Raw genomic sequence first — 13,090 nt, forward strand, 5'->3', positions numbered from 1 at the left:
TAATGTAGAATAAAACTAATGTATATTTCAATTCATTAATAAAACGTGCTGAACTCAAAGAAATCAAACATTTTCTCGTGCTCAACCCACTCATTTCTCTCTAATCAAAGCGTGAAGTAAAGGACTTGCCGGAGAAGGAGTACTGAAGCTTGAAGCCCAGGTCGCCCTGTGACGAGTCGGTCTGGAAGTGCACGTACAGCTGGGGGGTGAACACCACGATGGGGACCGGGGGAATGGTCTGTCCACAGAGCTTAGCCAGCTGCTCTCCACTCCCATCACCTGAACCAATGTCAGACATAAAGAATATATGAATCTCCTCTTCAGCATTTAGAGAGAACAGAGCAACAGTGCAGTGTGCCAACCAATGGCCGCTGGCTGCCCTGCTTTTTCACAACGACACTGGGGGGCGCCATTGCTGTAGTACCTCCATATCACCGCTAGTTCCCCATTGAAAAGCATTGGAGTTGAGACACTTTAAAAACAACTTTAACGCCTGGTTTCTATTTTTTAGAAACTAGATATTCCTCCTGTGATAACGCTGGATTAGTCACAATTTAACCTCTTATCTCACTCCTGAACCGAGCACATTTTCTCCAGTTTGGCTTCACCCAAATAGAAAAGCTTCTTGAAAAAAAGTGTGAAAATGGCAACAAAAATTAGATTAAAATAAGGATGAAAATGCAACAAAAGAGATGAAAAAGTGACGAAACCGCAACAAAAAAGCATCAGAAAAGTGACACAAAGTAATGAAAATGTAGGAAATAAAAGTCATGAAAACGCAGAGTGACAAGTAACGTGTAGGTTAGTTTAATAGGTCTTTTTTTAGGCTTTCAAATGAGGCGTTACACTGGCCTATAGGCTGTGCCCTTTTAGATTTGGTTAAAGCTGAACTAGCGAAAAAACACACTTGGTGAAGGTGGGGGTTAAGAGGTTAAGAAACCAGGCTGGTTTTCGTAAGAAGAATTTTGAAAATCTCGCACTTAATGAGGCTCGGACTGTTAGCATTGGAGCAGCGCGAGCTACACGTCACGCAAGGGCCGAGTCTACGGTGAAGAACCCGCCCGTATGTCCTTTTTAGGAACATGCTTCGTCAGAGCTGGGGAGTGGGAGTCTGTAAATCCGCCATGAATTCCCCCGTGAGCGTGGTCATTATGGTAAAGAGGGAGGAGTGAGGAGAAGCTGTCCATTCATATATACAGTCTATGGTGCCAACAAGACGTGTGTCCCAACACAATTACCAAGGAACATTTAGGGTGAATGAGTATAAAAAAAAAATCCCAAATTCCACATTTTCCCGTTGGCCACTGACCTGCACAGCACCAGAGACATGTTTATTGGAAATGACTTTTGACCATCATTCTGTAGTTTTTTGTTGGTGTGACCTTGACCCATCTCCTCTCTGATTGTTCCTTACCCAGTCTGAACTGGAGGAAGTCCCCCTCGCAGGTCTGGTGGCTCTGCAGGTGGAGGTCCTGGATGATGACCACGATGGAGGAGTTGATATGGTGGTGGTTCTGGATGACCCACTCACAGTTCAGGTTGCTGCTGTAGTTGGAGACCAGGTACCCAGGAGAGGTGATGTTCCCCCCAGACTCACTGCCCAGGATGCCCCCACACACTGGAGACACACAAAGTTTGATTTATGGAGACACATGTAGATGGCTGTGTGGGACAGTGTGGGACAGTGTGGGACAGTGTGGGACAGTGTGGGACAATGTCGTACCTGCGGGCAGGTCAGTAGAGTAGGACGCGCTGAAGCCTCCGTTGGACACCGAAGCGTCTGTTCTGAAGATCACAGTCATGGTGTTCCCTGAGGACTGGACCTGAGTACCAGCCGGGACCGTCCCACAGAACCTCTGCAGGAGAGGGGCGTCCTCAGCCAGCCCATTTCGCACCTGCACAAGGCGAGTAGAGGGTGAGGTTAACAGGCACGCAAATATGAGCTCACTCGGGCTCCAAAGTACACGTTTGGTCTACTCAATATTTACTGGAAAACTTACAAAAGACAGGAGTTCTGCAAGTTTTTAGAGTAAAGAAGTAGATTGAAAAAGGGGAGGAGCTGGGGCGTTTCTAGGGGAGCTGCATGAGGAAGAATATTAGGGGTTATTAGAATATTTAAGTGGCAGAGCGCCCCGCCCCACCATCAGCACACCCCCCCAAGATCCATTATTGTCTGTTTTAGTGCAATTATGTTTCTTTCATACTGTGCCACGTTGCCGTTACCACAGCTCTGTAAGTATTTAGACAGTTGGCATTAGTCACTGGCATTCGTTCCAAACTTTGTTGTGCTGTTTTGGCAGCTTAGGGTTTTATTCAACACATAAGGTAGACCTTATTAAATGACATCTAAAACAGCCTATACAAAACACATTTAAATGATTAATTTGGTCAAAAATCTAGAACAATTAGAAAGTAGGCCTATTACAAATGGATGTTTCACAGTCCTCATGCCACCGCACCCCTGTGAAAAGAGGGGCGGGGCGAATTTGTGAAGATTTTTGTTACTTCGGCTTCCTCCTGTTTTTAAATACTCACTTTAGTCGTGGGAACTTATTTTGGTTAAGGGGATGCTCAGAGGCGTAGCTTGCCGTTAGGCCCCCAACAGGCAAGGGCCCCCGTGAACAGACCCATTTTTTTAATAAACTTGCATCAAACACAGACTTCCTAAGATTTTGGAGCTGCAATTCCAAATGGGGTCATGGTTCCCGATAATGTTAACTTATAATGAGCAGTGGACAAACCTTTTACTCATGTGTCCACCAGATTATATTTCTAAAGTGAGACCAGTTTACTGTGACACTCATTATGACCTAAAGAACATCAGCTTTCTGCCCTGAGGGAAACTTATGCAGAGAACTGCATTATGGGAGTTGTCAGGTGACCAACTCCTGCCCACGAGACGTCCTCTCTCACAGTGTGCAGTACACAGGGCGGCCACCAGAGGGCCCCCTACCGACATTCTTGATTGGGGCCCCTTGGTACCTTTGCTACGCCACCGGGATGCTGAGAGACAGGATTTCCCCCCAAAATATTATTATTTCCTTTTTAATAATATTGCTTGCAATACACAAACTATCCACCAGGGCATGCTGCAGCACCCTCAGCACCCTGGGTTCCCACGGCCTTTTAGTCAGTACTTATGAACAAAATTTCAACGGACAATATCCAGATGGCTATTATACGGTGATCGCCAACTGGTCCCTACTGTTGTTACTGTGAGGCGACTGGACCGCAGGGAGAGGGACAAGTCGGGTCAATTTTCTACACGGTGAACTCAATGTCAATGATCTTCATATTAGAAAATCATTGGTAATGATCTTGTCTCCTTTTATACTCTTGATTTTATGTTTGTAACTGAGACGTGGCTGGACAAAAACATTGATTAGGTCAGTGTGTGGATGACTTCCTCCTCACCTCCACATAGTCGCTGACGCAGTTGGTCCCGGAGCCCTCCAGCCGCAGGTCGTTGATGGTGAAGGTGACTCTGCGCCCGGGGACAGCCACCACCTCCCAGCGGCACACCCGGCTGTGCGGGTACAGGTTCGGGTAGTTCGGGGACGAGATGGTTCCAGACGGGGCGTTCAGTTCTCCACCACACACTGCGGGGAACAAAACAAATCATTAAACCAACTCTCAAGTTTCGAGAAACACTTTTTAAAAGAAAAGCACCATGAACAAGCAAACTTTGGACACTCAGCACTTTTTATTTTACTTTTGTTACTTATTGTTAAAACCCAGCGAGGAGAGGAAAAGGTGTCGAAAGTGTTTGTACTGGTTTAGAACATTTTTGCAACGTAGAATCTGAAAATGGTCAAGCGGATTACAAAAATAAATAAAATCTACTTTCCACTAAATTGGATGATCTTTTTATGTTGGGAATACGTTTGTTAAAGTATGATGTCCCAGATCCAACAGCGTTTTAGCCTCTTCACTATGATGGGATTTAGATGATTTTCACCTGCTATAAAGCCTGGCCCAAACCAGGACTTAAACCAGGTCACAAACTGACACTGTAATTAAAGAAACAGGATACAATTTACTTTCAATCTTTTCAAAGTAATTTTCTTATTATTTACTGATTATATCAAAATCTGATTCTGATATGAATGTAAACCGACCCTGTAATGTCTCGGACGTTTGCTTGACACCATCATTCTTGAATTTGGCTTTTTGTCCATGACCTCTGATTTAAACCGTCTTTTGTTTTTTCTTATTCAGTCTGCCGACAGAAGCAGTTCAGAAGTTTACCTTCCACACTGGCGTCGAACCTCAGGCTGAACCCGGCGGCGTTTCCGCTTGAGTCGCTCACAAACTTGACGTAGGCAAAGCTGTCGGAGGTGTCGAAAGGAGCCGGGAGTGAAGTGCCACAGTGACGGCCCAGCGTCGGCCCTGAGGGAGGAGGAGGAGGTATGTTTAGTCTGTAAAAACCGAGGTGAAAGCGTCTGCGTGTGCTGACCTGAGGTGTTGTACTCCCGGACCTCCACGTAGTCCTGGGAGCACGTCGTTACTTCAGAGCTGACCAGGTTGAGGCTGAGGTAGGTCAGGGTCAGGTAGTGTCCGGTGGGGCCCTCCAGGTACCACTCGCACAGGGAGCCGTCGGGGTAGTTGGACCCTGGGAACCCTGGGCTGTGGATGACCGCGCTCTGCCCGATGAAGCGGCCTCCGCACGTCGCTGTGGACCAGAGTCACACTTTAGACTCAGCTCTCTCATGTTTACACCTTTCCTTTCTATGTTTCTGTTTTCTACTTTATCATTATGTAGAGCCGCATTTTGGAGCAACACTGGATTATGTGGTAACACAAAATGTGTGTCATATCACTTCATTTTGCAATAAAGTTACATTTGTAATAACTTTCTCTTTTTGAGTTTGCATGTTCTCCAGTGTCTGAATGGGTTTGAATGAGGTTTGAATGAGGTGACTCCTCCAGCCAGGTGATTCTGCCCATTAGCCTGGCTCTCCATCTGGATCCCACTGCTCCCCCTGGGTCGCCCCATCGGCATCGAGGGATGGGTCAAATGCAGAGGACACGTGTCAGTTCTATGACCACTAATAAAGCACCGTAACCTTAACCTGGACCTGACACACTCCAAATAGTACACACTGTTACTATGGCAACGGTCAAAGTGCTAATTAATGGTTAAGGTAAATGGCTGCAGGTGAATAGGGGAAAAAATAAACTTAATGATATCAATTTGAAACTTTTGCTTTTACTGATAAAAATATGAGAAAGGAATAAGAAAGATATAGACATAGGAAAGATTTTTTCAGAAAGAATTTTGAATATCTTGTTTCGTTTTTGAATAAGCTATTCTTAAGAGAACCTAATCTAATTTTGCCTTGTGTTTTTGTTTTTTCAAAGCTCAATAAACCAGGGAGGAATTAGATATATAAAAACCCTTTAAAAATAAAAACCCTTTAAAATATTGTTAATCCCAAGACTGTAAAGTTTGGAGTCTGTAGTGACTATGTCATTTAAGAAAACCAACCTTGAAGTTTTGTAGCATGTTTTGTAGCATGTGTAAGAACATGTATGGAGGCTCTCAGAAAGGATATCACCATAATTGTGGGCGCGACAGCGCAGTGGTTTGGGCTCGGGAGCCTTCAGGAGACGTGGATATAAAATAATAATATTTGTGAATGAATGAATGTTACTTCCAGGATATCTGTGCCTCACTAACGACAAAACCTCATATAATAAGCAACATGAAAACTAAGACGTATTTTCACCTGTTCCATGTCTGACCTTCGACCTTGGTTCGAATACTGTGAATGTTTTGATGAATTACTAATGCATTACACACTATTTAGTGTTTTGTTGCCAAAGTTATCACAAAACAAAGTATTACAAAGTGAAAACACTTCAATTCAAGTATCTCCGCCTACTTTAACTATTCCCTCCCACTCCAGGATGCACCGACCAATCAGGAACTCCTGAAATCAAAACACTCTCATACCACATATGGTCAGATGGTCATGTGCAGACTTAAGACCAGGTGGTCTGAGTGAAACAACAGTGTACCTGATCTGTTTCCAATGTGCAAACAGAGTTATCATAACTGTTCCTTTAACATGACCGTCAGCAGGCGCACTCTCACTCTCACTCACAGATGGAGTAGCGGGCCTTGAAGCCTTTGTGCGTCACGCTGGTGTCCGTCCTGAAGCGCAGCGTCATGGAGGAGCCGGTGGAGCGCTGGGTGGAGGGCAGAGTGGTGCCGCAGAGGCGAGAGAGCAGGTCGTCGCTGATGGAGGAACCGTCACGCACTTCCAGGTAATCATACTGACAGCTGCAGGGAGCAGACGGAAGACGTGAGGAAGGACAACCTCGAGGGGAGAAGTTATCTGTGCCCACAGCTCAGGGGTGTGGCTTAATAAACCACTTACTGCTGTAATGAACTCATCATTAGCTGATCCTTCGTTCATTCATAAAGTCATGATGATTGTGCCCCCTGTTCTAAAGTGATGCACTTTCACGCTTTGGACACATTTGTGCAAGAGTAAAAGAAAGAAAAGTGCCATCTTTTTTTAATATATTTACACCATGAATTAGTCTTCATAAAAGTCTTTAAAAAGTTAAGCGTAAATGTAAGCAATATGCAGTGTTTGTGTTGATGTAAGTGAAATGTAATGGACCACAAAACAATCACTTCATTTAAACTCATAATGCACTGTAGACAGTTATAAATGATGAATTATTAGTTATTAATGTCTATGATGTTTGTGTTTTTTGTCCTTGATTATTAGTACAGGGGGCACAATCATCATGAGTTCATTATAGCAGTGAATGTATTATGGCTGCATTATGGTTTAAAACTAGTTTTCTTAAAAATTATGATGAATCATGATATTCATACATAAACTTCACAACTATTATTAGTTGATTAAAAAATCTAAATGTTTTAGTGAATTCATTATGATTCTAAGATCATGATATATTAACAAGATTTTCTCATGAATTCATTACAGTAGTTACTTCATTCATACATACATGAAGTCATTACTCATGATGAGTCATGATATCGTCATACATGAACACATCATGAAATCATGCATTAATTCATGCATGACTTCATGTTCACCTTATTATAAAGTGTTAGCATCTAATCTACTTCTGCCACTGATGAAAAAAATGGGTCAAGGGTCAGATTCACATTGGTCATTTGTCTGATCAGTTTACTCAGCACCTGTTCGTCTTTAAATGACATTCAAACCAAACTCTTTTCTCTGTAGAGAAAGGTTTAGAAAGACTTACAGCGGCAAGCAAAGGTTTAGACACACCAGGTCAATACAAGGTGAAGGGAAGATGAAGGTTTAATTTTGCAAAGCTATGGCATCAGCTGTTACTGCCCAGTGCACCCCCTTTGGCAACAAACACTGACTCGTGAACACTTCTGTAGCGGCACAGAGTGTAGAGGCCATCACTTTTTAAACTTCAGCTGTTTCACAGATAGGTTTGCTTCCAGAATGTGCTAGAATGTAACTGAATCCATTCTTGCCTCTATTAAAATCAGGATGGATGCACCCCTATGTTGAACAGTTAGATAGACCATTTTCATGAATTCAATACCTTAGAGAGCACATCTGTCTAAAATGGTTTCCATTTCAACTATGTTCAACCTGTCTGAAAATAACAGTTTAGGGACTACTTCTTGTTGAAATGGCACACTGACCTGTTATATATGTATCTAAATAAACCCATGAACCTTGTTCTGAGTGTACGATAACGAGTCAAAGGCCGAGTCGTACCTTGTCGTGGGCTCTATGTAGAACTCTCCCTCAAAGTCCAGCTGCACGGCCTCTCCATTGGGCACAGAGATGACCCACACACAGTCGATGTTCTGGGGGTAGTTCTCAGGGTACCCGGGGGAGGTGACGTATCCCGGGACGTCCCCATCATGCAGCTGGATGTGACCTCCACAGGCTGCAAACGGGGCAAAGAAACAGACTCGCTGTAGTAGATGTGAAGCTGCTGCTCGCGCTACAGTTCGTGAAGACGAGTACCCTGGCTGTGCGCTTCGAAGGTGAGCTTGAACCCCGTGGCCTCGTTGGTCGCGTCGGACACAAAGCGGAGGTGCAGGTGGTTGTCGGTGGTCTGGAGCAGAGCAGGAGGCGAGGTCCCGCACAGACGAGCCAGCACCGGCGCAGAGACGTCCGGCCCGTTACGCAGCTGAAGGGAAAAGAAAAAAAGCCAAGTCTTTACGATTCTAGCCTCGGTTACGTTTCTCTGGTGGGGAAGCGTACCTCCAGGAAGTCCCCTGAGCAGTCCGCGTTAAAGCCCTGGATCTGGAAGGGGCTCTGGAAGGTGACGGAGATCCTGAAGCCCTGGCTGACCATGACGTGCCAGCTGCAGTCCGCGTTGGGACGGTAGTTCTGGGGGTAGAGGGGGCTGCTCAGGACGCCCCTGTCCGTGTGCAGCAGGCCTCCGCAACCTCAACAGGTCAGACAACAGCGTTACTCCACACAAAATCAAACATGCCTCATTAAACGTCTGCTCTGAGGATGTTTCTTATTTTAGATTTGCTTTCAAAGGGAAATCTGAGGAAGGAAGGTCACCTGTAGACTAGGCAGCTTAACAGTTTGGCTTGAGATGCGAGTTCACACAAACCAGGGGTGAACAAACTTGTTTCATCGAGGGCCGCGTGTTGAAGTGTTTATTATTCATTCAAGTGGGTGCATTTCAGAGTCTTTTAAACCGTTATCCAAACCTTTTATTGATGCTCTGAGCATTGCAACAGCAGAAGATGACCATCAGAAGTAGTATTAAATAGTGCCTAAAGCTAGAAACGGCCCTGGTGCTTGGCTGGTCCTACAGCTCGAACATAATATTCTACAGTGCGAGAGTCCATCTGGTTTTGCTCCATGGAAGTCTGATTCAGTGTAAAGTGTTCTTAAAGGAACAGGCCAGAACAAACTGAGATATGTTCTTACCTGGGCTTGGACGAGTTGATGCGTACCTGTCTGTCCTCAGTCACTCAAAACGACCAAAGATGTTGTTAGCATTTGGTCTCTCCCAGCATATTCCTATAGCTCCAAACGGGGGTGAAGTTGGAAGTCACCACGCTCTTCCACAGGCACAAAGACCAGACAGGTACACATCAACTCGTCTAAGCTCAGGTAAGAACATATCTCAGTATGGAAAAACGGTGGCCTGCTCCTTTAAAGGGGGGAAGCCACAGACGAAGGCGGCTCTTCTTGTCGTATAGTCCTCATGCAGGAAATGGCCGTTAGATTCTCTGTTGGTTACTTCAGAAGTCCATGTGAGGCCATATCATGATGACTTTGGACTACTGTAGACCTGGAGGGCGGGCCCCACTTGGGGAGGCGCCTGGGACTGCAGGTCCCTGGAGCCTGGCCTGGTCAGAGGGTCAGCTCATAAGAAATATGTTATTTCAGAAAATTAATGGTAAAACGTGATTACATCTGAGTGAGAAATGGCGACAGAGGTCTATATTTTCTATGTATTTATCTATCATTATTTTGTCGGACTGACACAAACATGCACAAGAGGGGCTTCAAGGAAAAAGATTGGGAACCACTAATGTACAGTTTGACCATTTTTACTTCAGTTTATCCCTGATTAGGGCCCAGCTTATTTACTGTATAGTGGATGCACAGAGCAAAGTGGGCTGTTGAAACTTCATATATGACGATAATGTCATGGTCTGCTTTCTGTTGCCCTGTTTTAGTTTGTTTTCTTGTGTTTATGTCCTTGGTGTTTTATTTTGACATGTCTTTTTGGTCTGTTGTGATTTTCTGTTTGACTTCCCTCTCGTTATTGCCTGCCCCGCCCTAATGTGTCTCACCTGTGCCCCGTTTCCTCATGTATTTCTACCCCCTGTGTTGCCCTTGTTCTTTGTCAGTTCATTGTCTTCATGTCCTGCTTTTCTTTTGTTTTTTGTCAATTTCTTGTTTGGATAGATAAGATAAAGTCAAATTACACCACAGTTTACTTCAGCAGTTTTCATTAAGAAGCCCTTGAAGAAAAAGAGTTTGTCCACCCCTGATGCTCTACATGTTTATTCATGTGGATTCCCATTGGCAGAAGTCCTGGGGTCCGTAAACACACATAGACATACAAAAACAAAAACATAACCGACACAGTGTCCGGTCCCCTCTGACCTCTGGAGTAGGAGGCGTTGAAGCCCCTGCCGCTCACGCTGCTGTCAGACGAGAAGTGGATGTACATGGAGTCTCCAGAGGTGTGGAGCGGGCCGGGCGGCTCTCTCCCACAGATGGTGGCCAGGATGGGGGACAGGGCGGTGGCACCTGGGGGCACAGTCAGATCAGCCCAAAGCTGTAGGTACAACTCATGTCCAACAAAGAGTTCAGGGACTATTTTTAGTCACAGAGATTGAGATATAGAGTATTTGAGTGATGAGTTTATAGAGAGCACTTGATGAGTAAGGACTGCTCATTTAACCATCTTGCATGCTGCTAAGAGGAAAGATGCAATCAATCATTTTGTGCTTTTATGGAGCTTCTGCAGTAGAAAACCTACATGAGGTGGCGTGGGATTACGCTGACAAAGGAAAAGTGCTCACTAACACAGAGCGAGACAGATTTGTGACCTGTATTTGAGAGAAAGTTTTGTGTGTATAGAAAATGTTTGATGTCTTTGATATGGTTAAAAACTCTATTTAAAACAACATCCATCCTGACAACTAGGGCTGGGTTACATTATTTTCAATACCCGTGCTTTAAAAATAAGAAAGTTGAGGCTGTGTCTGCAATTTGATTCTTTTGGTATTCTTAGATTTGTCCATTAAATAAAACGGATTCCATTTTTATTCAAATAGAAATGGAACCTCAAAAGTTCCATTTCTATTTGAATAAAAATGGAATCTGTTTTATTTCTATAAAGTCTAAAATTGCAGGCCACTCAGAGCACCACTTGAAGAAGTTCAAATACCCCCAGTGGTTATACATACCACAGTTGGATTTCGAAAAGTGGGAGAAAATGTGGCAAAAACATGGAATAAATGTTTACAAAAATAGGTAAAATATCAGTAATCAACAAAGGGCATAATTTTACAGAAATAAATTGGGTAAGAATGGGCCAGGCTTTCAATACTTTTTTTTAAACCTAAACCTTTTGTTCCCAGTGCCATACTGGTATCTTTTAACAGCACCCAGCCCGACTGACCGTCCCTGATGACCAGGCTGTCGAAGTAGCAGTTGGGGTAGTCCTCCATGTCCAGGTAGAGCAGGTTGAACTCCACCGTGGAGTCGGGGGAGCGGATGAGCCAGGTGCACTCTTGGTCCAAGGGGTAGTTGTCGGGATAGTCCGGAGAGAAGAGGAACTGGGGGCTGTTGGCTGTCATCAGGCTGCCTCCACACGCGCCTGACAAACACATCAACACACAGGGCTGAACGCTCACTCAGGCTTTAGACCTTTAAAAACACGGTCACTGGTCCAAGAGTTCTAGGAGAATGATATGACCAATAATATATTAGCAATATAAGTATCAATAAAGATCACATGTTATTACTATGAGGCTATAAGCCTCCCAACAGTGGAACACAATGCCTGAATCAATTTGTGAGTCTCCCTCATTCGATTCATTTAAAACGAATGAAAAAAAGTGGCTCGTGGAGACACAGACTTGTGAGCACTAGTTATACTGAAATTGCATACTTGGCTCATTTTATATGTATGTATGTATGTATGTATGTATATGTATTATATGTATGTATTATATGTATGTATATATATTGTGTTATGTAAATTACTGTGTGATTGTAATTTCTGTCTTTCCGAGGCTGGCTTTGACATCTGCCAAAGGGACTACCGATGATGACTACTGGGTATGTTTACATTGTAAAATGCTGATTAATGTGCACTGTCCCTTTTCAAATAAATAAATAAATAAATACAATAAATAAATAGGTGTAGCTGATGGGGGGATAGAGGGGTTCAACCCCCCCAATATTCAGATCTAGTCTAAAAGTGTTTTTGTTGTGTGTCGGCCACAGTTACAGCCCACACACCTCAAAGTAGAGTGGTTCCCTGGTAATTTATAATACATACAAATAATACACATTAGCTGCATTTAAGTGTTAAGAGATCCCACAGGGCTGTGGGTGTTTATTTGGTGAAGAATGGTCAAATACTCACGTACATATGGTCATTAAACAGTGATCACATAAAGACCCACAGAGGCAGGGCGCTCCTCACCTGGGGGGATGGTGGGCGGGGGTCCCGAGCTCTGCACGGCACTCCAGTTGATGAGGAAGCCCCGCCCCCCCACCACATTGTCAGACATAAACTGCAGGGTGACGGTGCTGCCCGAGCTGCGCAGAGGGGGAGGGAGGGTCAGGCCGCAGAACGTGGCCAGAGGGTAGTAGTGCACTGAGGGGCCGTCGAACACCTACCAACACACAGCAGACTGTTCAGACACACCGGCACATTTACAAGGATGAGGTAAGAAATACTGTGATGCTAAATATGTCATTTAGACTTCTGACACTGCAGGCACTTATGTCTGGCTAAAGAACTGGTGTCTCACTTTGAGGTAGTCGTAGTAGCAGTCGTACAGGTCCTCGATGTCTATGTCCAGGAAGCGGATCTCCACCACACTGTCCCCGTCCACAGTGATGGTCCACTGATAATGGGAGTTGTAGGGGTAGGTCCGCGGGTACAGGGGGGAGGCAATCTGACCCGACTCCCCACTCACATCGTTACCATACACTGTGAGCACATAGAAGTCAGCTTTAGTTTCATCTATTTAAAGGTTCTATATCAATTTAGCCATGTTGTCATGCTGTGTCCTTATCAAAAACACCCCAGAATGTTTCTTGGCTTCATTCACACAGTTCTAAGCAATCCTCCTGAATCCTGCTCTCTGAGCAGCTGCTCCGCCCTCTGCTGGAAAACCACTGACTTTTGACACCGATGTTCTTTATAAAATGTTACACAGTGTGGCTTTAATATTGGAAATCAGTTTGGTTTAGAGCGCCCTCTTGTGTTTGTGTGAATGTTTTTACCTAATGCTGTGTATGTTTTGTTGTTTTTGGCATATTCCTGACTTGTGTCGCAGCTTTGAAGTTGGAAAATCTGGTCACCCTGACAGTAATCCAACGTGCAATGTTTT

General features: G+C 44.4%; 1 protein-coding gene across 1 annotated transcript in view; it reads right to left on the reverse strand.

Annotated features, from left to right (window-relative positions):
* Positions 1–13,090, reverse strand: part of cubn (cubilin (intrinsic factor-cobalamin receptor)) — a gene marked incomplete at both ends in the record, with an annotated part of 67,062 nt that overhangs the window by 18,240 nt on the left and 35,732 nt on the right. Inside the window, 14 exons of the mRNA XM_079576273.1 lie at positions 130–279; positions 1,415–1,618; positions 1,724–1,895; positions 3,415–3,599; positions 4,249–4,389; positions 4,457–4,672; positions 6,108–6,286; positions 7,746–7,920; positions 8,001–8,166; positions 8,241–8,428; positions 10,119–10,265; positions 11,143–11,340; positions 12,175–12,367; positions 12,506–12,687. Of these exons, the coding sequence (XP_079432399.1) occupies positions 130–279; positions 1,415–1,618; positions 1,724–1,895; positions 3,415–3,599; positions 4,249–4,389; positions 4,457–4,672; positions 6,108–6,286; positions 7,746–7,920; positions 8,001–8,166; positions 8,241–8,428; positions 10,119–10,265; positions 11,143–11,340; positions 12,175–12,367; positions 12,506–12,687 (2,496 nt within the window). The remainder of the gene's footprint in view (positions 1–129; positions 280–1,414; positions 1,619–1,723; positions 1,896–3,414; positions 3,600–4,248; positions 4,390–4,456; positions 4,673–6,107; positions 6,287–7,745; positions 7,921–8,000; positions 8,167–8,240; positions 8,429–10,118; positions 10,266–11,142; positions 11,341–12,174; positions 12,368–12,505; positions 12,688–13,090) is intronic.

Source organism: Gobius niger (assembly GCF_951799975.1).
Source record: "Gobius niger genome assembly, chromosome: 18".
Lineage (NCBI taxonomy): Eukaryota > Metazoa > Chordata > Actinopteri > Gobiiformes > Gobiidae > Gobius > Gobius niger.